The sequence below is a fragment of the Pongo abelii genome, chromosome 7 (genome assembly GCF_028885655.2).
Source record: "Pongo abelii isolate AG06213 chromosome 7, NHGRI_mPonAbe1-v2.0_pri, whole genome shotgun sequence".
NCBI lineage: Eukaryota > Metazoa > Chordata > Mammalia > Primates > Hominidae > Pongo > Pongo abelii.
Window position 1 is genome coordinate 29,078,413 of NC_071992.2, and position 27,321 is coordinate 29,105,733.

The 27,321-nt window shown below is 48.0% G+C and overlaps 1 protein-coding gene across 4 annotated transcripts; it reads right to left on the bottom strand.

The window, feature by feature from the left end:
- Positions 1-2,639: 2,639 nt before the first annotated feature.
- Positions 2,640-23,910, bottom strand: STMN4 (stathmin 4). 4 transcript variants are annotated; one of them, XM_024250701.3, is made up of 8 exons: positions 23,812-23,910; positions 10,015-10,105; positions 8,746-8,841; positions 8,031-8,111; positions 7,408-7,616; positions 6,314-6,505; positions 5,569-5,622; positions 2,641-3,251 (listed from the first exon to the last, which is right to left on the bottom strand). In XM_024250701.3, exons 2-7 carry the CDS (start codon positions 10,025-10,027, stop codon positions 5,602-5,604), a joined length of 612 nt encoding a protein of 203 aa, XP_024106469.1. In that variant the 5' UTR covers positions 10,028-10,105; positions 23,812-23,910; the 3' UTR covers positions 2,641-3,251; positions 5,569-5,601.
- Between the last annotated feature and the right edge of the window lie 3,411 nt (positions 23,911-27,321).

A 27,321-nucleotide genomic window follows, 5' to 3' on the forward strand; every position in this document is an offset into this window, starting at 1 on the left:
GATACTATAACTCTGGGTGATTATTTCCATTCCCGAACACCCAAAGCAAAGAAATCTACACTTTAACAAGCTCTCAGAGGGATTCTGATGTGAATTGAAATTTTAAGAGCCATGACATGACTTTGGTACTTTCACGTGTGTCTCAACTGATTTGTCAACTCTTTCAGTGCAAGAATTGCTTTTTAATGCTTGGAAGCTAGCCCCATGCTGAGCGCATAATTAGAGTTTTCAGTTTTTAGTGTCAGGAGCTGGGGATTATTCCAGTTCTGGGGCTGTCTTGGATGTGGGTTTTAGTCTCCTGTATAATCTTCATCAGCCATCTCCACTCTCAGTCTTACATTCAGTGCTGCAGTAAAGTCCTCACAAATGAAGCTTCCAGATAAGACCCTCGACCTCTCTTTCAACAGAAATGCTGCTCCTAATCCCATCCTATATGGTAATTCTGGAGTAGTCACTGCCTGGACATGAAGATTAATAAATCTGATTTCTGTTTTCAAGGGACATCAAGTCTAAGAGATGAGAGGGATAGGTACATAAACAATTACACCATAATCTAAGCATATAAGAAATATAGAAACACTGGCAGAGTCAGGAAACTTAATATCTGGGCTGAGTTTAAAAAAATGAATAGTAATTAATTCAACCAGGCAGCTAAGAGCAAGCCTAGCAAGGGAACTGCATGGGCAAAGGATGGGAGTGTCAGTCAATGTGGTTTATCAGAGAATGAATGGCCAAGGGCAGGAGATGGATGAGAGAGAGCACTGGGAACAAGGCTTCCTCTTGGCCCTGGGTATTCCAGTGGGGAAATGCAGATGCTATGGGTAAATTTGTGAAAATAGACTCTTGAGCCCATCCAAGTGCTTGTCTCTGTTTGCTCAGAAAAAGTTGATTCTTGATGGAAAGGCCACAGCCTCTCTTGCTTTCTCAACCACAGCAGCTTCCTAAAGCCTCCTGTGCTGCAGCCTGGATGTCCTGGCTCTGTCTCCATGTTGATTCTAAGGCAGTAACCTTCAAAGGGTTTTGACAGTCACCTCCCATAAGAAATGCACTTTATGCTGCGATCAACACATACATACACAAAATATAAAATTGAAACACAATTTCCATGAAATAATGTCTCCATTATCACCTGTCATCCATTTTGATGTTTTGTTTTTCTATTCTAATCCACTTAAAAAAGAAAAGAAAGGTTGGGTGGGATCCACTAAGTTGATGTCAAGATCCAGTGAGTCACCACTCACAGCTTGAGAAACCCTATTCTGGGACTCAGATGCTAGTTTGGAGGTGTCAAGAAGCAGCACACTCCAGTGGCTAAGAATACGGACTCTGGGAGCAAACCGCCCAATTCAAGTCCCTGTTCTCCCATTTACTCCGTGTGTGACCTTGCCAAGTTACTTACCCTTTCTAGACCTCAATTTTTTTGTCTGCAAAATGGGATGATAAGAGTACCTACCTCCTACAGGTGGTGTGAAGATAAGTGAGATAATATAGATGTAAAAGTCCAGAAAAGTGCAGGACATCTAGTAAGTGCTGCCTAAGTTAGCTGCTGCCATCATCATCATTACCATCATCATCATTATCATCATCAACATCTTCATCTTTGATCCTCCTGTTATCTTATTTTAAAATAAAGCTAAATTATAGTACCACTAGTGAGAAGAAAGAAAAAAAGGCTATACCAAAGGGTTTATTTGCAAAGCTGTAAAAAACTACACAGTGTGCAGAGCAGAGTGGGAAGAGGTCCTGGGATCCAGTTAACACAGGCAGCCCCTGCACTCATGTTTGCAGGGGAAGGGAGGAGGAGAGTTTCTTTTCCAGCCATGGTTCAGTGTCCTGGAGACCAAGACTGCTGGGTCTGGATGCCTCCTTTGCCTTCTACTAGCAAACACTTTATTTCCTTGCTCGCATTTTCTAACCTACCTAGAATCTCAAACCCCCAAAGCATGGAGGACTTCTGCTATGGTGTGAATGTTGCTGTCTCCCCCAATTCACAGGTTGAATCCTAATCCCGACACTACAGAATTAAGAGATAGGGCCTTAAGAGGTGAGATCATGAGGACTCCACCTTCATGAATGGGATTAGTTCCTTAAAGAAAAGGCTCAAGGAAGCCCTTTTGCCCTTCCCTTCTGCCATGGGAGGATGCAGCAAAAAGGCATCATCTTTGAAGCAGATGGCAAGCCCTCACCAGACACTGAATCTGCTGGTGCCTTGATATTGGACTTCCCAGCCTCCAAAACTGTGAGCAATCAATTTCTGTTATCAATTACTTAGTCTAAGTTATTTTGTTATAGCAGTCTGAACAGTTGTGACTAAGACAACTTCCTTCTTGCAATGCATCTTGGGGACCATATTAGGATGTCAGTTCGTTGAAAGGAAGATTGAGTTTCTTTTCTCATCAATTTAGTGCATGCTATCCAATCAAGATTAGCCCACAGAGGGGATTTTAAAAAACAGAAGAGAAAACCTTTCAATTATGCCAAAGGCTGGCATGATTCAACCCACCTCACCCAGGCTCCAGATGCTTGAATGGCAGAATTAAGGAAGCAAAGGGGCATCTGCCATCAGATGGATGAAAGCCAGGTTTCAAGAACTTTTTAACAATTACCCAAAGGACACATTTGGGAAATAAAGAACTGGACACTTGGAGTCAATGTTTCATTGGTCATGATGATCAAAAAATGATGGTTCACACACACACATAGACCTCATCCCACCTGCTGCAGGGCGGAAGCAACACCTCTGGTCCTCACACCCCCTCTGGCTGGGTTCTCTGGTGCGCCCTGCAGCCACTGCCCCACCCAGGGCTCTGTCCTTCACCCTGAAGTTCTACTGCCCTGGTTTTCATCTCTCCTCAACATGGTGCCTGGAGGCTCAATGTCCAGGTAGAGATGTGAAAATCAGATCTGCGCCGGGCAGGGTTGCAACGTCCTTGAGTTCTTCTCCATCTCCCTTTCCCAAACTCTCTCCTCTCCCCTCTCCCACCCCATCATTGTTCCCCGGAAACAAATAGGATGGCTTCACTGGTCAATTCTTAACATGTACAAACACCAAAAGCAGAGGAAACGCCCCTTGGCCACCCCCCTCCCCCCAAACCCCAGTGCTGGGAGCGCAGCCGGCGGGCGAGGCTGCCTGGAACGTGGAGCTGCTGGAGCTGTCCGGCTGACCTGGAAAGTTCTTTGGCCTCTAGGCTTTACCTGGAGGCCTCTTCCTTCAGCTCCTTGTTTTTCCGTACCTCCTCGGCGTGCTTGTCCTGGAAAGGAAGGGAGGGAAAAGGGCAGGTCACACAAGGCTGCCCTGGGACAAAAAGGGAGGCCAAGGGGCAAGAGAACCAAAAGCAAAGAGTGGCCACCACAGGCAGTGAAGAGCTGTGTCTGCGAAGGCGTCCCGAGAGGGGGAGAAGGTGGCAGGTGAGGCTGGCAGGAGGCAGGGGGTGAGCCTACTGGTGCTGCCCCAGTGAGCTCAGGGTCCTGTGGGTGCCAAACTGTGGAAGGGGCCCACCTTACAGTGACCTGGGACCCCCTAGCCTCTCCCTCCCTCACCTCACAGGCCATTCTGTGGTTTGGATTAGATTGTATGGTTTGACTTAATATAAGGAGCTGCTGGGGGTAGTTTGTGCCAGAGGAGCAGGCAGAACAGACAGGCCTCACTGCAAGTATCCCCTACAAATCACATGCACCTGCCTACTGCTTCTAGTTATCATCCATCTCCTTTGCGAGAATTGCCTTAACCCTCTTGGTGAAAGATGAGGACTCTTTGATTTTCCTTTGTTATTATTTAAACAAAAATAGAGATGGGATCTTGCTATGTTGCCCAGGCTGTTCTCTAACTCCTGGCCTCAAATGACCCTCCCATCTCTGTCTCCCAAAGTGCTGGGATTATAGATGTGAGCCACTGTGCCCAGGTGTGGACTCTTAAAGTGCAAATCGACAGAAGAATTTTGAAAATGTTGCCCAACTCCAAAAAGTGGACTTTCTTACACCTATCATAAGAGAACCTTCTTTTATTTCACAGGGTAGTGCAGCCAAAAGATGGTATCTGCCTTCCAAGGCCCATCTGCAGGAGGATCTTGGCTGGCTTACTTCTCCAACCAGGCCTCAGTTCTCTGATCTTTAAAGAGAAGGGCATAGACAGGGGGTCTCTCACCCCTCAAGTTCTGTGATGTTTAGTGTTCACCTGCTCACTGTGCAGATTGCTGGGTTCTCTATTAGACGGTGACTTTCCTGTGGGCAGGGACCACATCTTCTCTTCTACTATGGTGCCTTACACACAGCAAGCGCTCAACAAATTTTGTCCCTCCCAGAGCCTGGCACTGTCACATCCAGATGACAGAATCATCCTGAAGTAGACCCGCTGAGGCACCCAGGTTTTCAGGATAAACTATAAACTACAAATCTGTCCCTGCAGACACCCTAGAACTTTCTGTGGCCTAGGAGTGAGGAGTGGTGTGCACAGGGCAGGGGTTCCCAAACTTTGGTCCGTATCAGCATGACCTAGGAAGCACCATCCCTAGACAGCCAGGGTTAGTGTTCTGGGGAATGATCCAAGAATCTGTATTTTTGAATTTTATACCAAGCGACGCTTGTACATGGGGTCAGTGACCCACACAAACACTGGCACGGCAGGCATTGTTGAAGGTGTCCCTGGCCTGGTGCACAGGTGGACAGGGCAGAAAACATACACCCAACTCTCACCCAACCTCCTGCCTCCACCAGTAGGTAAAGGGGAGTAGGGGCTGAGGTCCCAAAGGGATGCTGCCCCCTCAAATGTCTGCTCTGACCTCACACCTCTTTGAGTCTACCCAACCTCCACAACCATCACTCTACAATATGGACCTTTCCAGTCTCTCTGCCTCTGAATCTACCGATCTCTCTGCCTCTGAATCTACCTCCGTTCTTGGGTGAGCTCACTGGGCAGAGCCTGAGGTTCTGAACTCCCTTTCCTTGGCCTCCAAAGTCCCTCTTGATGACAAAAGGCTGGCAGGACAATCACAGGCTGGTCTCCCTGAACCACTTGGACTTGGAGCCAAAGAGCTGGGTGCTAGTCCTAGCTCCACTGCTTATTAGTTTCGTGACCCTGGGCAAGTCATTTGACCTTTGTTGACATGTTTTTCTCATCTGCAAAATAAGGATAACACCTGTCCAGCTTGCCTCAGGGACTCGTTGTGAGGACAGTGGTGAGAGGAAATGAAAGTATTTTGCAGAGTCTCTCAAGTGCTATATCCTGGGTCGAGCCTCAGTGATTTGTTTTGGGTCTGACCTCAGGGCCATGACCATCTTAGCCCAACCCCAGGTTTTTGTTAAGAGTTTGCTCCAAGTCATCCCTCCATAACTGGAGAAGCCTGAGGGCCGACCCAGATCACCTCCCTCCCATGTGACGCTTGGTGGAGGCCCTGCCAAGCTTTGCAGGCTGGTGCATCAGAGCACAGGGGCTGCCTCGTGCTGGCCAGCTCCAGGGCCTATGCAACATTCAGACAACTCGTGAAGAAACCAGATCCTTCTAGGACCTGTTGCCAAGGGCCTGAGACCCTAGGTGGATGGGCAGGAAGGAGCGGGGACCACGCTGCTCACCATGGGACGAGGCCACCGATCAGGTCCCGGGAGTCACCGCGCAGCAGGCGGTTCCTGGAAATAAAACACAGAGCTGGAGCTCTCCCAGGAGCTGCAGGAGAAACTGGGGCGGCCTTGAGACTCAGGAAATGAGGCCAGCATGTTCTTAGCAGAACGGGCCGGTATTCTGCTGACACACAGAACCAACCCTGGCCTCATGTTTCTCATATTTAGGTGACACCGTTCCATTTATTGACAAAAGGCAACATATTGGAAAGACCTGTGACTCACTGGGTCTGTGTCAAGAGGTTTAGAGAGAATCATGTTTCCTGCTCAGTGGGAATCTCAGCTCATCATACCTGTGACTTAGAGCCAAGAGCTCAAGAAAGCATCTTTCCTTCCATCGAATCAGTCCATTCAGGGATGAAGCTAGGAATGCATACCTGCTTGTCTATCTCTACTCCTTTGTATTAGACAGGCTTCTTCTAGAAAATCAGACATATACCCTCCCTAAGGCAATGAAGGATTTTAATTGTGTAACTGTGCAGAATATCCCCCAAGGAAACCCTGAGTCTGGTTCCTGTTTCTTGCCTCTGACTTCCCTGATCATCCCTCAGAACTCTCTAAGGATCCTGCCTAAGAAAAAGATCCTGATTTTTGCCCGAGGCTGCTTCCTCCCTGAGATGATCAGTAGGTCCCCACATACTTGCTGCAGAAGGAAAACAGGGTGTCCCAGGAACCTCCTCTCTAGCCAGGGACCCCTCACCTTCTCTTGCAGCCGTTCCAACATGGCGGCGAGGTGGGCCTCCCTGTTCTCCTTGTTGGATTCCATCTTCTGGGCCAGTTTTTCCTTAGCCATCTTGATGAAGTTGTTGTTTTCCTCAATGGCTTTTTGGATCACCTCTCTCTCATGTTCCCGTTTCTCTGCTAGGTGTTTCAGGAGCTCCGCTTCCTGGTACTGGGGAAGCATAAAGGCAGAAGGAGGCCCTTCACAGTGAGTGTGCCAGGGTTTATTTTCACCATTGTGGCTGAAAAGCTGCACACTCAGAACACTCACCTCCCTGGGCCTGGTCCCCAGCCCATTAGCAGGAAGCAAGGACACTTCCTAAATTCTCCCCACCACTTTCAGAGCCTTCCACATTCTTTGATTTTTTTCCCCAGCCTTTTCCTAAATACCTTCATGGCCCTTTTGTTCATTGCCATCATTCATTCATTCATTCATTCATTCACAAACACTAAATGATCTTATACTATGTGCCAGTCACTGGTCTAACAGCTTGGGGTAAAAAAAAGTCTCACAGAGATAGGACATATATAAATCACTAAAATCCAGACTAGTGTAGGCATATGCCCTAAGGTATAGACAGGATGCACTGAAGGAATTCACGATAGGGGATTATTTTCTTTTCGAACGATGAAGAAAAGTCACACGTAGAAGATGGCATCAGAATCAAGCCATGAGAATCCATAGAAGGCATCCCGGGCCTCGAGATGCACTACACCATGATCTTCTCTCCCTCCTTCAAGGAAGAAGCTCTTTCCTTAATTCCCCAGGCCTTCCCTAAATCCTTAGTATTTGTCAGTCTTATTTTTGCCACCGTGCATATAGGGCCACCTCTTGGAGGAACGTAGTGCAATGTCCTATCCCCCTAACCAAACTGTGAGCTGCAAGAGGCCAAGGGTGTTTAGTTCTTTGTTTCCCTCAATGGTGTCTCACTCTCCACCGCACACTCGGGAGATGTTCCCTAAATATTGCAGATTGGTGATGAGCTTACCCCCAGCTCAGGTCCACCACCTGTCTTCTCCACCTCCCTCCCCTTTATGCTGACAGGGAGGAAAGAAGGAAAGGGCAGCATTTACCTTCCTTCGCTCCTCAGCCGCTTCTAGTTTCTTCTGGATCTCTTCCAGGGATGGGTCTCGCCGCCTGGGCAGGGAGGCGTTGAACTCGGGCACCCCATCAAAGGAGGGTGGCTTCAGGATGACTTCAAAGGACTGGCCCGAGGTGCATTTGTTCAGCTCAATGACTTCCATGTCGGAAATGACGCACCAATTCAGGTCCACCGTGTCTGCTACAGAGGGCAGAGAAGGGGCTGCTCACGTCCTGAAGAATGCACAGACACCCAGCAAGCACGCGGCGCATGCACACGGGAGTAGGAGAGCTGGGGCCCCAAGCAAGCTGGAGACTGGGGTCTGGCTCAGTCCTGCAACCTAGTACCTAAGGGCAATGGCCTCTGACGGGGCTGAAGGAGTTTGTAGCAACCCTGAGGCTTCAGCCCGCAAGAGTAGGGGGCCCCAGGCAATGTGATTTCCTACGACACTGGCTGCTTTCGCCTTTGCTTCCCCCACCAGCCTCCTCTGACTGCTGAGCTGCTCAATTTATCCTCTGTGGTGACACGCAGGGGTGCGTTTCAGCCCCCGCCCACCCCCGGCCACTGCCCATCTGACGCTCGGCCTGCGGAATCCCTCCGCTGCCTCCCTCCTACCCTGCGCTCTTCTTTCTCTCCAGTCAGCACTGTCTTTCCGCTGGCTTTCATCCTTCCTCCTACACTGTCTCCCACACCAGCCTAGACAGAAAAAACCACCTCAGGTCATCCGAGCATGCCTGTTCCTTGGTGCCAGACCAAACCAAACCCATCCCTGCTTCTAACCAGGACATTAGGAGGTCACCTGGTCCCCGAGCACCCCTGGTGAGGACGTGGCCACCCAGTGCTCCCTGCTGGTGTCTTGGGGCTGTCCCGGCTACAGGCCCCACACAGCATGGCTGCTACAGAACCTCCTCTTCCCACCTCTAGACTCTCCCAGAGCATTCTCTACCCTTCCCAGAGGAGACCTGTTGACCTGGAAACTGACTCACATCGTCTCATCTTCTCTTCTGGTCTAGATGTTCCCCACAGGCAGAATCTCTGTCTGGCTCACCTTTGCATACCCCCCAGTCTCGATTTGCTGGATGCATGCACAGAGGTGACAAGATCGAGTGCACTCTGGGGGCGCCTGATGCAGACCTTCATGGCCTCGCCCTAGTGCTCAGGCTGGACCACTGCAGCTCAGACCCTCAGGCTCCTGTGATTTCATCGGCACTGGGAAGGAAACCGTCTCGGGAGGAGAGATTCACTGAACTGGGGTCGGGGTGCAGGACCCATGAGGACAGGACACAGGGATCCCCCTGCCCCTCACTTTCCTGGCTGAGCCTTCACTGACCTTCATATTTGTAGGACGACTTATTCAGGGGATCCGCCAGGAAGCAGGAGCAGAACAAGGACACCAGCGGGAGCTCCTTCATCTTCTCTTTGTAGGCTGCGGAAACACCCAGTCAGGTGAGGATGGTGCCTCTTTTAGCCTCAGAAGCCAGTGTGCCCGCGGGTCTGGGGCTCTGAGCAGCCCAGGGTTCCACAAAGGCACTCAAACCACTCAGACACACTCCAAGGCTGGGGATCCAGGCCTTTTGCCCTGAGCCCTACTGTTCAGGATCCCTGTGTGGGATTCGAATCCACTCCTATCTCCTATGGAAACCTAAGCCTTCCAGAGCATCAGATCCTTCTCCACAGTATGTCTCCTCCCCTTGCAGACCAGAAAGCAAAATGCCCTCATGGAAAGGTCCCAAGCACCAGTGCCTCAGCTCTCCATCCCCCAACATCTGCCCCAGGACATTCCGATTCTTTTTCTCCAGGACACAGGAGACCCACACTCCATTCTACTCCAAATACCTGGCAGCGCTGGCCTGCAGGGTTAAGGAGCTGGATAGGAGGGGACCGTCCTCACCACCATTCCTCTCGTCTGCCCCTCATAAGGTCAGGCTATGAGCCTTCTCTGACCTTTCCAACACAGTGCACAGAGCCTGGGGGTCACTGGTGTCCCCAAAAGCTGGAGCATATCCCCGCCACCCTCTAGTCTATCTGTGTTTGGGATGTCAGGGGCCAGAGCTGCCCTGGCTCCTGAAAGTCCCTCTCCTTACCGCCTTGGGGCCCGTGTGTCTGGCTGCTCAGGCTGCAGCCCTTAGCTGACCCCTAGCACAGCGCAGGTGTTCCCCCATCCTCATTCGCTTGTACAATTTTTTGTTGAGATGAGAGTCTCAATATGTTGCCCAGGCTGGACTCAAACTCCTGGGCTCAAGCGATCCTGATATTGGGGACTACAGGCATATGCCACTACACCTAGCTTCCTTTTACAGATTTGAAAATACGTGTAAATGCAAAAATAATATATAGGCATCATAAAAACTTTAAAAAAACACACACATATACAGATGAGCAAAGGAAGAAAATCTCAGCTGTGACACACCCCCCACCACTTGCTCAACTTGTCGCCTGTGGTGACAGGCAGTGGTGTGCCTCCCATCACTACCTGCACCCCCGCCACACACCCCGTGTGCCTCCTGCCAGCTGTGTGCTTCCCTGCTTCTGTGAGTCCATGTTGGGTGAGGACGGGGGGAATGGCCTATGCCCCATCACACATGGTTTTTGTACCTACCAGCAAGGGTCATGTTTCTGGGATCTGGTGGCTGAATCTAGCTGAAAGTTACAGAGTGGGTCTGTTACCAGCTCGGGACGCTGTCACCAACCTGAGAAAAGGGGAGGACAGGATTTTACCATCAATGGATTAGACAGGTTATTCTCATAAGAAAGGTCTTTATACACTGGGGAGGGAATCTCAGGGGTACCTCATTTGCTCTTCCTCCAGGCCCTCTCCCCACCAACTCTCCCTGGGGGTCCCCCACCCCGATCTCCCTCCCACATGACGCTAAACAAGCTCAGATTCCATGCACTAATGATACTTCATAATTGGCTTTCCAGTCTCAATCCCCACAGCACATGCAAGCATGGGTTTCCCAAAAACGTATGGATCAAGGGGTGCTCATCTGTCTCCCTCCATAGCTCAAGAACCTGGCCCAATTCAAGGGTTAGGGTGACAGGCAAATCCTCCTGCAGAATCAGCTGGGAGGCATTCATAAAATAACTGTGTGTCCTGAACTTCTCCCCGCACACGCCCCAGAAGTCTTTGGGCCAATTCTGATATGGGATGAGAGGGAATTGGACATAGGATGTTAACAGGCCTCTTCAGATAGCTCTCACCTTCCCTTTCCCAAGACGACTGACCTAAGCTGTGTTTGACCCTATTTAAGACAATCCGGGACACAGGAAAGAAAAACATTAAGGAATCATGTCGTCATCACAGGGCCAGCCAGCGCACCACCAGAAATCAGCATGAGGAATTGCTGTGGGACACAGAGATAGGGCTCCACACCCCCAGCATGAGCCAGGGAGCCTGGAAGGAGTCCCTGGTGTCGGTAGCACCTGAGCGGTGCCTTGAAGGATGAGTTAGAATCAGACAGGAGCTGGCAGGAGGGCATTCTGCAAGGGAACATCACAGCCAAGGGTCAGGGTGAGAACGCCGCTCAGTGTCCACGGGATCAGGTCAAGCTGGTTGACGCTAGATCAGAAAATGAGAAGAGGAGGGGGCGGGGCAGGAGACAAAACAGGAGAGTCAGGGAAGGAGCAGATCTGGGAGGATCAGAGGGGTGGAGGTGATGGGAGCCCATGAAGGCTACTACCAAGAGAGTGAGGAGCGGCCAGCAGTGAGTGGCCATTCTCAGGACCATTTGATCCTCGGTCACCCTCTGTGGTCACTGTGCCAGGGGAGGGTGGCGAGAGCCAGCAGGCTCACTGCCTGCATCCTCGCCAGCCAAAGAGACTGAGACCCACTTCAAGCCCCTTGCCTTTCTGTGCTGGCTGGGGACTGGCAGGAGGAGGCAATGGGGCAGTGAACTCAGCTCTGGCTTTAGGGCTAGACCAGTGTGGGGTCAAATACAAGCATCACCTCTCTTACCAGCTCTCACTAGTCTCTTTCTCCATCTTAATCCTGCACAGAGCTGTACAAATTAAATGAGAAAAACCCATGCGTAGCATCCAGCAGACAGGAAGCGCTGAATAAATGTTAGTCTCTTTGCCCTGTCTTTTGCATCAGGACAGCTATCAGGTGCCACATGCCTGCTTCAGAGCCATTACCTCTGGCCCCGCAAGTAAGGACTGTTGTTTCCATGTGCGGATGGGGAAACTGAGGTTCAGAGGGTTTATGTGCCTGCTCAGGGCGATGCAGCTAGCAAGTTAGAGTGCCCATTTGAACCGAGGTCCAGCTGGACTTAAAGTGCTTTGTTCTCCTTGTTCTTGTTGTTGTGCTTTGGAGCCAGAGGCCCCTGTCATTGCAGCACAATGGGTCTTCTCTCTGCAGAACTAAGCTGGTCCTGACGGCACCAGTGAGTCCCTGAACAGAGAGGCAGGCCTGGTGCCTGCATGCGACTTCCCTGATCATGACACCCCATCCCAGTCTCTGCTCATGGCCAGGCTGACTGACAAGTCACTGGCAGAGTGAGTAAGCCCTTGCCAGAGAGGCAGTGGCCTTGGACTTCTACCCGGGGAAAGGATCAGAAGTGGAAGCCCGAATAGGTGGAGGGGAGGCAGAGAGGGATGCCTGAGAAAGAAGGCAGACGGAGTAGGAGCAGACAGTTGGAGTCATGGAATGTGCCCCCAGCCTGAGCTAGAAATGATGATAGGACCCTGTGCTCAGGGGGCACTCGATACCCACCACATTATCCTAGTCTAACTTTGCATGAAGCTGGCTTAGACTGACAAGACAGGCATCATCAGCTTTGCTTTCAGATGAAGAACCTGGGGTTCAGAGAAGTTAAGACGCTTGCCTGAGGTCACACAGCTCTAAGGGTGCAGAGCTGGGTCTAGTCTCCAGGTCTCTCGACTTGTAACCTCTTCCATTGTAACCAGCGAAAGAACTACATACTCACTAATGCTTCCTCTATGGTCCTGAGGACTCACAGAAAGCCAGCCTGGCCTGGGGATATGAGTTAACTTTAAAATATGTGGTAAGCGCTTTCTACATGGAAGGAAATGGGCTAGGAGTTTTAGGAATGCAGAGAAGGTCAGAAAGCCAGAAGAGGAAAACCAGGGCAGGAAACGAGATGTTGTAGAGGGGGGCAGGGGTGTGCCTGGTCACGGTCAAAGGGTTTGCAATGGAGACCTCTCAGTGTTAAAAATGTGTGCTTACCGAGCAGCTGCTATGTGACAAACTCACTTTAATTTTCATAATAGCCTCGTAAGGTAGGAATTACTATCCCCATTTTATAGAGAATGAAATCGAGGCTCAGGGAAGCTAAGTGCCTTTTCAAGGCCATTCAATACAGTAGGTTAAATAATGTCCCCTACATGCATACATCCTCATCCTAACCCCTACAACCTATGAATGTGAGCTTATTCGGAAAAAAGGGCTTAATGAAGGATCTCAAGAAGAGATCATTCCTGCTTGCCTGAGAAAGCCTTAAACCCAATGGCAAGTGTCCTCATAAGACAGACTGAGAGAAAAGGCCATGTGCAGACGGAGGCAGAGATGGGAGTAAGGCAGCCACAAGCCAAGGAATCTTTGGGGCCGCCAGAACCTGCAAGAGACAAGGACAGATCCTCCCCTGGAGTCTTCAGCAGAGTTCAGTCCATTGACATCTCAGCTTTGAACTTCCCCTCCCGGTTAGTGTAATGTGATGCAGTAGCCCCGGGGAAACTAATGTCCTCAGGAAGTGACAAAGCCAGCGCTCAAACCCATGGTTTTTTTCACCTCAGGTACCAGCATTCATACATGGGCTGATTTGTTCCTGAAGATGATCTATTGGCCGGGCATGGTGCCTCGTGCTGTAATCCCAGCACTTTGGGAGGCTGAGGTGGGCGGATCACTTTGAGGTCAGCAGTTTGAGACCAGCCTGGCCAATGGTGAAACCCCATCTCTACTAAAAATACAAAAATTAGCCAGGCGTGGTGGTACATGCCTGTAATCTCAGCTACTAGGGAAGCTGAGGCAGGAGAATCACTTGAGCCTGGCAGGCGAAGGTTGCAGTGAGCCGAGATCGCGCTACTGAACTCCGGCCTGGGTGAGAGGGCGAGACTTTGTCTCAAAAAAAAAAAAAAAAAAGATGATCTATTTACTTGTGCCTGTGGGTCCATGGGGCCCTTATAAATCCTCATGCCAACAGTCACATCATTTCTTTTGCACTCAAGACCCAAAAGATATGCCCAGGGAACATTCTGAGAAAGGACACAGAAGATAAAAAGGTGGGAAGCAGAGGGCACAGCGATGGAAGGAGTCTGCCACTGGGTGGCGCCAGCCATGGCAGGAAACCCAACTTTATCCCTAATAACCTGTGGCATCTGCGCCCAGTGGTGCCGGTCACATGTGCCTCCCCAGCACCTGGCCTGGTTGTGTGATGCTAGGTTGTCTTGTGGGGTTTGTTAAATGGCCGTGGTCATGTTATGCCACAGCAAAATACAGCCTGTAATGGAGCGAGGGCCACCAAATGTCTCCTGGAACTGTCAAAGAAGGACAGTAAAGGTGTTATGCTCAAGGTCAGAGCCCACAGAGTGCCAGGGATTCAGGTGGCATGATGAAGATGAAGAGACAATAGAGGCCATAGGAAGCATGAGGCAAGGAATGCAAATCCTCAATGGGAGATTCTATCCGAGTCAGACAGCAGAGCAATGTAAGGCAAAACTCAGTGCAGAAGCAAACCTCCATCCCCATCCCTCAGAGGCTCCTTACGTGTTTTCTGTTAGGTGAAAGCCAATCCTAGCCCTTCGATTGCCCCTAAGGAAGACCAGGAAATTCATTGCACCCAGCAGCAACAAAGATCAAAGGAGCCCCAGACAGAAGGTCAATGTGGCAGTCATTCAGCCAATATCCAGAACCAGAGCTAGAGCTCAGGATGGCAGGCCCTCCAGCTCCTGCCTGGTGGTCACTGTCAAGCACCTCTGATGGACACAAACTGGTTGGTCAAGAGCCAAGGCCTCCCTGGGCAGCTGAGCCCCTGTGCTGGCAGGGATTGATCCAGTAGAGCAGGTAGAGACAGGACCCAATTTATTTATTTATTTATTTATTTATTTATTTATTTATTTAGTATATAATCCTGTGCCAAGCCCTCTGCTAGATCTTCAGATGGCAAAGGTTTGAGTGTGGCCTCATCCCAGACTGTGATGAGGTTACTATGCAATTGAGGTTCTGCAGTGCCTATCACCTTGCAATGACTTTGAACCTGACTATGTGCTGGGGATGTGGACTGGGTTTACTCAGGAACACAGGAGGCCCACTGGGCTGCATGCAGGGTGCAGTGGGACAGAATGCTAGAATAGGAACTGGAAGATTGCAGAGACCTCCGGACCAGTGAAGGACTTTGTGCTTTATCTCCCACCCAGTAGGAAGCCACCGACATATTTTGAATGAGGGGAGAAGACAGCAGTGATGCTGATAATAATAGCAATAATAACAACTACCATTCTTGGGCAGGAAAAGCACAGCTGTTATCTCATTTTTCTATTAGGTTCTTTGAGAATGAGGACATTGAATCTCAGCAGTTAAATAAATTATACCATCGTCACACAGGTAGGTAGCGGCAGAGCTGGGATTTGAGTCCTCATGTGTTTCATTGGAAAGCCTCTCTGTCTTTAGGTTCTGCTGAGAGTGTAAAAAGATTCATCTGGCAGCATTCGTTTGGGGAAAAATTAGGAGGGATGGGCTGGAAGCCAAATAGCAGTCTGGGTACAAAGTGTGGGTTGGACCTGCTGGATTGAGTTCCACTCTGGAGTTTTCACATCTCACCCAGCACTATTTTTCCATTTACAAACTGATCCATACATTTCTCCCAGCACCAGCATCTAAGAGTCTGTACAGAAAAGCAAGGAACCAGAGCTTTTTGTTGATGGCTTGAACCATTAGCATAATTGTTAAAAAAATAAATCAGTGAGTGATAACCCCCCCAAGCACAGAGCCAGCCATAAGGAAACACGGAATGAGTAAGTTTTGATTGGAGGCAGACGTGGCTGAGAGTGAAGTTGTAGGCTGTTGACTGAGGAGAGATCTCATGGTGTGATAGTGGGGAGAAAAAGGTGGTTAAAGTGAAGAGATCAGAGCTCTCGATTTCACCCAGAACATTTGAATGTCAGAGATGGAGAGAACAGGCAATCACAAGCCCATGGTTCTCAACTCAGTGCAGTCTCACTCCCGGGAACTACACGGGACTTTTCAATGGTCATGAGACTGAGGATGCATTTAGTGGGCAGGGGCTGGGGAGTCTAAATGTCTTGCATTGTACACATCAGTTCCACACAATAAACAACTGTCCCTTCCAAATTCCAATAGCCTCATTCCTGGGGACCAAAGATTCTGAGGTCACGCAGAGAACTCCTGGCAGAGATGGGATGGATTCCAGTGTCAATGCCCTTCTCCTTTATACTTGTTCCTTCTCTGCCCCTAAACACCATCCTGGATGAGAGGGGACAGCCCACATGGTCACCAGAGCCGCTCTGAATGAGAAGATGGATACACAGAAGGGAGACCCCAGCAGGACACTTTCATGCAACCCACACTTCCAGGCTTTCCATAATTCAGCTGATGTCCAGGGGGCAAACAGAAAAGCACCAAGTTCTCAGATGACACGTGTCCACCTACTGGGTGTATGCCTGACCTCTTAGTGCCTCTGACTGACCATACAACACAGTGAACAAGCATTTTATTGGTCACTGTAAGAAATGCCCCAAGAATGCTTGCAGGATGTGTCAAATTCCATCTGGACTATTTTTGAGGGATAAGCAGATAATGCATGTCCCAGTGGCTTGAACAGAGTTGTACCTGGCAAGGCTTTCAGAAGACAAATCTAGAAACTCTGGCCAAGAATCAGGATGAATACCTCATGGCTGTGGGGGCAATGAATTCTGACTAAGGTCCTCTAACCACAAGCAGTACAGGAAGGTGGTTCTTTAAATCTGTGCCCTATTGCCAATCTTCTTCAAAATCTAGTTGAGGTTATATATTTACCCAAAATTAGCTGCATAAGCTATCTAAATGCCACATTTATTTGCTTTGGGATGAATCATGTCAGCTCAGAACAGTGGCCCTGGTTATTTCATGCTGATCAAAAGGCTCTGATTGGCAGCCATGTGTCTTCTTCTGGTTTAAAATCAAAAGGAGATAAATTATTTTTTCATGAATGTGGTTTTCATTCTTTCTACAGTATTTATTGAGTATTTAATTATGTGCCAAGCCCTCTGCTAGATCCTAAAATAACCGCGGGAGTTTTTGTTGGTGGAAAAGTAAAACAGGTCCCTGGATGGGTATCTAGAGCCATTGGAGCCTTTGGAGGCTCTGCAGATGCTCTGCAGGCCTCAGCATGGTCTTCTGCGATAATGTGGGCCATGCCATAAAGGGAGGAGTGGGAATTAGAGAGCAGACCAAGAAGGAACCAGTGAGACCTACGGAGGGAAACTGGGCAAAACAGAACAGTGTGTGATTCACCGGGTCTGGGGAAACTGGCATTGTTTAATCACCTCTTAGGCTCTTGCTTCCAACAGCATCAAGAGGAAGAGATGATGGGGACCTGGACAAGGGCAACTCCCAGAGGGTGCCCAACAGGCATAGGCTTCTAGGAAATAAGCACCTATGACAAAAGCAGAACTCTGAAGGCCTGAATCCGAGGAGTCCTTCTTAGCACTAACAGCTATGTTGAGAGGCAAGTCAGAGAAGGAAAATTAAACTGGAAAAGTGACAGCCCCAAACAATCCACAATGATGGGATTTTCTGGGCAATTTTTATTTCCAATTTAATATATGCAGAAGCGGCCGGGTGTGATGGCTCATGCCTGTAATCCCAAAACTGTGGGAGGCCGAGGCAGGCAAATCACGAGGTCAGGAGTTCGAGACCAGCCTGGCCAACATGGTGAAACCCCGTCTCTACTAAAAATACAAACATTAGCCCAGCATGGTGGTGCATGCCTGTAGTCCCAGTCCCAGCTACTCGGGAGGCTATGGCAGGAGAATCACTTGAACACAGGAGGCGCAGGTTGCAGTGACCTGAGATCATGTCACTGCACTTCAGCCTGGGTGACAGAGTGAGACTTCATCTCAAAAAATAAATATATATATACACATATATTTATATATATATATGCAGAAGAATCAGCATCACAGAAGTCAAGTTCAGGGGCATGGACTTCCATTCTGGGCTGCTGGAGAGTGTGCGAGGCATGTAACCCAGGAATTCTGTGAGGTCCTGGGTTAAAAGCACATGAAGGCATCAATATATAGGGCAAGCCCTTTTAATCTTACTCCCAATAACAACAATGTGATTGAATATTGCTTTATGATTACATCTATAGGCATATGTGCATCTTATAAATAATGCTTTAATTACAAACATATTCACATTATATTTTAGAAATTCTATGTAACAGAAAAACAGAAAATAAATCCTTGTAGTCTTGCTACTTTATGCTATTGGCATTTTCGTCTAGGTTTTTTTCCCTCTGTCTACTATTTTTACATAAGCCAGGAACCAGGGATTTTACAAAAGCAAGGGAATCTACATTTTAAAAAAATTTTTTTAAAGGTAGAAATGGGGTCTCACTGTGTTGCCCAGGTTAGCCTCAAGCTCCTGTGCTTAAGTGATCCTCTGGCCTCAGTCTCCCAAAGTGCTAGAATGACAGGCATGAGCCACCGTGCCTGGCCAGGGCATACATATTTTATCATTTTATTCCCCACACCAAATCCTATACACACTTAATAGATCATCAGTTTAGGTAAGTGACTTGATTTGCCCAAAGTCATACAAGTAGAAAGTGGTAAACATGGTATTTGAATTGAAATCTTCTTATATCAAAGCTCATGCAATTTCTGATAAAGCTCCATGCTATGTCCTCATATCCAAGGCCACCCTAGATGTAGGTGCAATGGATGATTGCTGATGGCATGTGATTGAAGGGCAGGCAAATACCCCATATCAGCCTCCCTTCTATGGGTGCATTCCATGCTTAAAATTCTCACCATTATATCTATCCTTTGGCTCAGGCATTGCCTCAGAGAGTCCCTGTTAAAATGCACACACCTGACCTATCAAGTGTACTAAATTAACTCATTTTCATATCAGCAGAGGACAACCAATGGACCTTGTAGAAATTCCCAGAGGTCAAGCTCTCTGCCCATTCTGCAGTCCCAGAGTTAGTAGCGGCCATGGAGCTCTCTAGAGTTTTCATTCCTACCTCTTTTCAGAGGAGGAGACAGGGAGCCCAAGTGCCTTACCTGAGATTTCAGAGAGAACAGAGCCAAGCTTCTGGCCCACATTCAACTACGCTGAAAGAAATTCCTTATCTTTTGCAATATTGCTCTTGTTTTCTTTATTCTTTCATTCTCCAATGCTTTGTAAATTTTACATATTACTTTTAATTTTAGCTTTATGTTAAAATATTTTATGTCTATATTTCACTACATTAAGAATATTAAGAATAAAAGAGTATCTAATGATTTTATTTGTGTGAGATGAGAGGTTTAGCAACAAACCTCTCTGTACAAACCTGGTTTTGTCAGAATGATCTGGATTTTCAGTTCTGGATTATCGTTATTGAGTTCTTTCTTACATTATTCATCCAACAAATATTTATTGAGGATCTACTATGTGCATTATGCAAAGCACTAGGGATCCAGTGATGATCTTACAAACACATCCCCTAGCCTCAAGATGTTTGACATTTGCATTTAGCTTTATAAATATGCCAATTATAACTAGACAATGGCTCTAAATTCTGGTGTTTTCTTTGCTTATGACCATCATTGATATCATGTGATTTTTTTTTGTATATGATTTCTTTAATTTGATAATTTTTTTTGATTAGCTAGAGTACTTCTTGGAGTAATTGTTTTTCAGAAAGGAATTTTTTTTTTTTTTTTTTTTTTTTTTTTTTTTTGTTAAGATGGAGTCTTGCTCTGTCACCCAGGGTGGAGTTCAGTGGTGCAACCTTGGCTCACTGCAACCTCCGTCTCCTGGGTTCAAGCGATTCTCCTGCCTCAGCCTCCCGAGGAGCTGGAATTACATGCGTGCACCACCATGCCCAGCTAATTTTTGCATTTGCAGTAGAGATGAAATTTCACCATATTGGCCAGGCTGGTCTTGAATTCCTGACCTCAAGTGATTTGCCCACCTCAGCCATGTGGGCATCGTGTGAGCCATCATGCCCAGCCCATGGTATGTTTCTTAAGTCCTTATGCATCTGGTTTGATGGCAGATGCAGATGCTAGACAACCCTCTCCAGGATCAATAGTTGAATTGTGTTTGTGTTGTGGGCAGACAGAGCCTGCCTGAAAGGTGCTACTCCCTATCCAACTCTTTCCGCAGGCTCAGTGTGAATTTTTCTCCCTCTAGTCTGGCTGTCTAGGCACAGACTCCCACATGGTCCACTGACACTCTGCTCATCCTCCCCCTCTAGGTCTTTCATCCTAGATCCACGCTCAGCTCCTTTCTCTGGATTCATATTCTCCAGTTTGTTATCCAAACTCCTGAGTTGCCTAAAGCCCATCATGAATCAGGTCAACCAGCCCCAGGTTCCCAGCTTTTCTGATCTGTTCTGTTCTCCTGCCTCCTACCACCTGCCTCTGACAGCAGGATCCTAGGGGAGTGGACATGCAGCTCTCAGTTTTAACTGATGGAAAGGCCAGCAAGCTTTGGGCTTCGGTGGGGAGGGATAGGTATGCCTATGTGTGTGTAGGGGATGGAGTGGGAGCACTCATGTGTGTGTAGGGGGTGGGGTGGGAGTGCTCAGATATGGGGGTTCATGTGTGTGTAGGGGATGGAGTGGGAGCACTCACATGTGTGTGTAGGGGATGGAGTGGGAGCACGCACATGTGTGTGTAGGGGATGGAGTGGGAGCACGCACATGTGTGTGTAGGGGATGGAGTGGGAGCACACGCATGTGTGTGTAGGGGATGGAGTGGGAGCACTCACATGTGTGTGAAGGGGGTGGGGTGGGAGCACTCATATGTGTGTGTAGGGGATGGAGTGGGAGTGTTCAGATGTGGGGGTTCATGTGTGTGCATGCATATGTAGGTGGGAAGGGCGCAGGTGTGCATGTATTCATTTGTCTTCCTAGAGGGACTAGAGATGTAAAACTCTGGAAAAAAAAACAATTTTTAAATGGCAGGGAAGAATTTTTGGTATCCATCCCTCTCTAAAGAAAAACAGAAAAAGCAAACTTTCCCAGGCTGTCACATCTCTAAATATAGCAAATGCTAATTTAATAAGCAAATTGAATTATACATGATGCATGTTTATTTCTCAAGCTTAAAAAAATGGATTTGTTCCCCAAGTGGCATTACAAAAATTACACTTTACATGTTGTACAATTCCCCAAAATGTCTATCCCTCCTCCCACAAAAGAAGTTTCATTTCTCCCCATCCGTGTCAACAAAATCTCCGGGAACTCTATGTTTCCAGATGAGAATCTCCAGGTAAGTATGAAATAATATAAAGATATCAGAGGGGGCAGGGGAGACAATCTGAAGTGTTCTTGAAAAATTAAACCTTTCTTTGATTATTATCTTGATACTTAAATATCCTATTATTTAAAAGCAAGAACACAAAATATCTGAATTTTTCCAATCCTTCTATACAGTTGGTTTAATATAGACACAATTCTCCTCCTTTCTTTATCTCTCTCTTACCTTCCTAATTTATTTGCCCCATGTTCCTTTTTCCTGCTCAAGTACCCTATTTTCTGAACCTCAGTTTGTCAATCTTTGTTGCTCTATTTTAAAAGTTATCAATCAGCCCACATCCCCCTACAGGAAAAATGTAGTTAAAATGGCCTAGTCCAGTAAAACAAGATAGCCACTTGGACTTTGGGTTTCTTTTATTGAACCAAAGTGAAATCTAGCTATTAAGCAGCCATCCAAGCAAAAACGCAGGACACTTCTACCATCCCTCCACCTCTAGTCGACAACCTGGCCACTACGGACAGTATTAGACCAAACTTCTCCATCTTTGATAGGTCCTTTAGAATGAAGTAACTCACTAAAGAAGGACAGCTTCCCATAAAAAAAAAAATTTAGATTTAATTGCAACTTAAAGGCACTTATTTTTTACCTGGGAATAGGGACACACAGTGTACAACATGGATGAGGCTTGAGGACATTACACTCAGCAAAATAAGCCAATCACAAAAAGACAAGTACTGTATGATTCCACTTATCTGAGGTACCTAGAGGAGTTAAATTTATAGAGAAAGAATATAGGATGGAGTTTCCCAGGGGCTGGGGCACAGGAGAATGGGAAGTTAGTGTTTAATGGGTATGGAGTTTCAGTTTTGCAAGACGAAAAGAGTTCTGAAGATTGGATACACAACAATGTAAATCTTAATACTACTGATTTGTACACTTAAAAATAGAATGGCATATTTTATGTTATGTGTATTTACCACAGTTAAAAATTTAAAAAAAAGGTTGACTATCTATTGGGAGTTTTTCATAGGCTTGTAGTCTTAGGGTTAGGAGAGGTAATTAGAGGTCACTTAGCCTAATGTTTCTCAAACTTTTTTGACTGAAACTCACAAAAGGTGCTACATTTTATATTATGATCCAGTATGTATTTGTCATTATATGGACATATACACACATATGTGATTACGGATACAGACATATATGTACATTTGTACACACAAATATACACATAACTGATATGTAACTAAAGACAGCATAGGAAGCATTAATTATCCCATTAAATGAGATGTGCTCTAATTATTTTCTACTGTTATTTCATTTTATTAAAACAAAATACCATTTACAATCCATAAATTGATTTCACAATGTACTAACGGGTCTCAGCCTTCAGTTAAAACACTAACCTAGACCAATCCCTAACATAATGCAAAAATCTCCTCCAAAGCCTCCCTGCTGGGTGGCCATCCAACTTCTGCTTGAATGCCTTCAGTGATAGGGAACTCACTCCCTACAGGGCAGCATGCTCTATGGTAGACCCATCTAGCACTTACAGATCCTGCTCACTCCAAAGCTGTTCCAGGAGTGGCCTGGGTGGAGCTAAGAATGCCAGGAGGGCTGGGACCAGCTGACAGGTGCTCAGTGGTTTCCAAGAGGGGTGAAAGTACAGCTCCTAGCAGCAAAGCGGAGGGTTGGGGTGAGCCAGAGACTAGGGCAGCATTGCTGGGAGACTCTGGCTTCCTTCTGTGGAGCTGCTGATCAGACCTTTTCCCCTCTGCCTTCTCACTGCTCCAGCACTGTGATTATTTCCTCATCTGAAGGATGATCTCATTCCCCTAGCACCCGCCTGTGGGAGAGGTTTCCTCCCCCTGGGAGGCGGGGGCTCAGCCTCAGGTTGAGACAGATTCCCTCATCTTCCCTCTCAACCTCCCACCCATCCCTCGAGCCTCAGCAGGCCACCTCTGGCCATCTCACCTTGTATTCTTTTGGTCTTGAGACAAGGGTATCCCTTTCCAGGGTATTCAGACAAGGGTGCCTGAACATTCCTGACCTCTCCCTCCTACCCCCATACAAACACACACACACACACACACACACACACACACACACACACACACACAGTATTCTAGAGACCTGCTCATGTTCAGGACAACAAGACTCCACCACACCTGATTGTGTCTTCCTGGGAGAAATAAAACAAAGACAGCACCGCCACGTGGGGACAGCTGGCTGCTGGACATCAAAACCCTGAGTCCCAGGATGAGAAATGAATGATGCCTAAACTCCTGGCGAGCGTGGTGGGCTGAATAAGGAGGGGGGCTGGCCAGGGCCCCAGTCAACGACCAGGGCGTGGCAGTTCTGGGTGTCTGCAGTTTTCAGCTTTGGAGCCAGCCACCTCTGGCCAGGTAGGATTAGGCTGACCTCAGGGTGGGGCGGGGCCAAGAGGAGGTGATGATCTCATTGCATCCTTAGAACCAAGAGAAAAAAGTAACCCGTGCATAGAGCCGAAGGAAAAGATGGGTGATCAAAATGGGAATGGGAGACAAGAAAAGCTGTGTCTGAGGAAGAAAAGGTAAAAACACAGGAGAGCTTCCCACTTGAAAGGGATCTTCAGGTCACAGCCAGCTGCAGGGGCAACCAGACTCGGCACAAAACCTTTCTCCTTAAGCAACAAAACATGTTTATGCAGAAATAACTCACCGCAGCATCTGACAATTCCCACCCATCCTGCCTCTCCTGAGCTCTGGAATAAAAGTGGCACCCGGAGCCCACCCTCACCCCTTGGCCGAGCACCATTCTTTCTGCCTCACCCCCTTTCCCCCAAGATCTGACAAAGTTTAAATGATTGAGTAAAACCAAAGGTGACACAATAAGTGCTAGGCCCCTCGCTTCTCCCCACTGTAGCTGCTGTCTTGTTTTTTCTTTTGCCTGAAAAGCCTCAAATTAGTTGCATTTTATTTCTACTTACGTGCAGTCCAGTTAGAAGGGAGCTGCTCTCTTCCTCACTCCCTCAATTAGTGGTACCCTGGGCTTCTCTCAACATCAGCACCACTGCTCGCTCTCACCATGACATCACCTCCAAGCTCTGTGATTGGCCACCAGTGGGTTGCTTGGCAATTGGACAGTCTCCTCTGGTGGAGCAGGGATTGCCTGAGTGAGTAACTCTTAGCAGGCCAGGGAGTGAAAGATGATGTCAGACAAAGAGCCTGCTTTCTCTGCTGCCTGTGGAGCCGGAGAACCAGAGGGGTGAGGGCGGAGAGGAAGAAAGAAAGAGGGAGTGGTACAGGGAAGGTTGGGGAGAAGGCACAGCTTGTGAGCTGGGGGGTATAATGAATGATTTCCAGAATCTTTAGGTCCTTTAAATCTGGGGGTAAGAGAATATGGAATCCAGAGAAGAAATAAAAAAGAACAGATGAACCCTAAAAATAGCTTCCTGGAGGGCTTGGTGCCTGTTTCCAGCTCTGTCAGAAGGGCTGGTGGGTTTGAGTGATGACTCAGAAGACGGGGGGTTGCGGGGACTGCAAAAACCCCAGGATTGGGAGCTGATGAGGGCCCAGCACTGGAGTCTCTGGAGAGTAAGGCTTCCCTCTGGCCACCTTTGCAAAGGTATCAGCTACATCTCTGCTGACACTAGTGGGTCCTCACTACCCCTCCCATCTAGCCCTCCTGGGCCTTCCAGAGGGAGCCACAGGTAGGAAGATGGACTGGTCATTACACTGGTGATTCCTAAATATGGTGGATTTTTTAAATTTTTCAATAAGTTTTTGGGAAACAGGTGGTGTTTGGTTACATGAATAAGTTCTTTAGTGGTGATTTCTGAGATTTTGGTACACCATCACCCGAGCAGTGTACACTGTCCCCAGTGTGTAGTCTTTTATCCTTCACTCTCCTCCCACTCTTTCCCCCAAGTCTCCTAAGTCCATTGTATCATTCTTATGCCTTCGCACCCTCATAGCTTAGCTCCCACTTATGAGTGAGAACATATGATGTTTGGTTTTCCATTCCTGAGTTACTTCACTTAGAATAATGGTCTCCAATTCCACCCAGGTTGCTGCAAATGCCATTATTTCATTGCTTTTTATGGCTGAGTAGTATTCCATGGTGTGTGTGTGTGTGTGTGTGTGTGTGTGTGTATTACATTTTCTTTATCCACTTGTTAATTGGTGGGCACCTGGGCTGGTTCTATATTTTTGCAATTGTGAATCATGCTGCTATAAGCATGTATGTGCAAGTATCTTTTTTGTACAATAACTTCTTTTTCTCTGGGTAGCTACCCAGGAGTAGGATTGGTGGATCAAATGGTAGATTTACTTTCAGTTCTTTAAAAAATTTTTCACACTGTTTTCCATAGTGGTTGTACTAGTTTACATTTCCATACGGTGGAATCTTGAGGGGAGGTGACGGGTCAGCGATGGTGGCTTCTGTAGTTCTCTCAGGGAATGAGGGAGCCACTAACATAACCTTCACGGGCTGCTGCCCTCAGCCAGTGAGGTGGAGAGGGCAGGGTGAGGCAGGAGAGGAGCCAGGCAGCTGTGGAGTGAGACCCCCTCCTCCAGAACACCTCTCCAGATTAAAGCTCCCCAAGATGTGTCCATCATCCCCACATTCCACCGTCCAGCCTTGCCTCGTCTGTTCTTCTTGGAGGGGAGGGGTAATTTTTTTTCTTTTCTTTTTGAGACAGAGTCTCGCTCTGTCACCCAGGGTGGAGTGTAATGGCATGATCTCGGCTCACTGCAACCTCCACCTCCCAAATTCAAGAGATTCTCCTGCCTCAGCCTCCTGAGTCGCTGGGACTACAGGCACGCACCACCACACCTGGCTAATTTTTGTATTTTTAGTAGAGCTGGGGTTTCACCATATTGGTCAGGCTGGACTTGAACTCCTGACCTCGTGATCTGCCTGCCTCAGCCTCCCAAAGTGCTGGGATTATAGGCATGAGCCACCACGCCCGGGCGGGGGGGTGGGTAATTTTATTGTGGCCGAACATGTACAACATAACACTCACCATTTTCACTATTTTGAAGTGTACAGCTCACTGGCCTCATGTGCACACACATTGCTGTGTAGCCATCACAGCTTTCCATCTCCAGAACATTGGCATCTTCCCCAATATTCATATGTAACCAGTAAGCAATAACACCCCTTTCCAGCTAACCCCAAACTACTTTCTGTCTCTATGAATTTGCCTATTCTAGGCACCTCGTATCCATGAAATCAAACAGTATTGTCCTTTTGTATCTGGCTTCATTCTCTTGGCATGTCTTCAAGGAGCATCCATGTTGTAGCCTGTGTGATAATTCCATCACCTTGCTCCCCCCTCCTTTTTTTTTTTTTTTTTACAAAGTCTTGCTTTGTCATTGAGACTGGAGTGCAGTGATGTGATCATGGCTCACTACAACCTCTGCCTCCAAGACTCAAGTGATACTCCCACCTCAGCCTCCCCAGTAGCTGGGACTACAGGCATGCGCCACCACACCCAGCTAATTTTTTGTAGAATCAGGTTTTCACCATGTTGCCCAGGCAGGTCTCAAACTCCTGGGCTCCCACCTGCCTTGGCCTCCCAAAGTGCTGGGATTATAGGCATGAACCACCACGCCTGGCACCTCACCCTATTTTAGGAGGGTTTGTTCACCCTCTACCACCACGCCCCTATTGACTGAGAACATGAATAATGACAAAAGTTGCCTTGAATTCAGCCCATGCTTTTAAGTTATTATTTTAAAACTACAATAGCATCAACGAGCATTTGAAAATCATAGTTAATGCATGGATGTCACGTGTTCACCCTGCAGACTGTGCTGGGGATTAAGTAGATTCTCAAGCCCTGGCATGAACCCCTGACCTGCACCCCACTGCCAGGACCTGCAGGCTGGCATCTCACCACCGCACCCCGTGTGGTTCTCCAGGAGGCCCCATGTAGACACACATCTCCAAGCCCCCACTTCACATCAGGAGGGGAGGGCTCCAGTTAGGTTGCCAGCCCCTGGCCAAGGGGTGGCCAGGATGAGGAATGAGCCCTGACAGGCTTTGGGGTTTTCAAAGAACACCAGGGCTGAATCTATGGCATAATCCCTTCAGCAGGGCTGCAAGGACCGCAGGACGAACACTGTACTGTTTGACATTCAGTGAGTGTCATTGAACAACACACTTATCATTCATGCCACATGCCACCAACCCAGGACCCTCAGCCATCAAGCTGAGCCTTTTCAGAGGGAATCAGGACAACTAAGGATATCAGAAAGTCATTCCCTCAACATGTGGAGACAGGAGAGGCCACACTGCATACCAGGCTGGAATTTGGAGTCCAAGCAAACCCCAAATGCATGGCTGTCCTAGCTATGAAAGGGGCCTCTCTGTCCTCCCCTAGTATCTTCCCTCCCAGCCCTGAGAAGTCTGGAACTCCACAAATCTGCTGGCTCTGGAAAGTGAGGGATGGGGAGAGAAGGCAGTGGGTTGCCATGGTGATGGCAGCCAATCA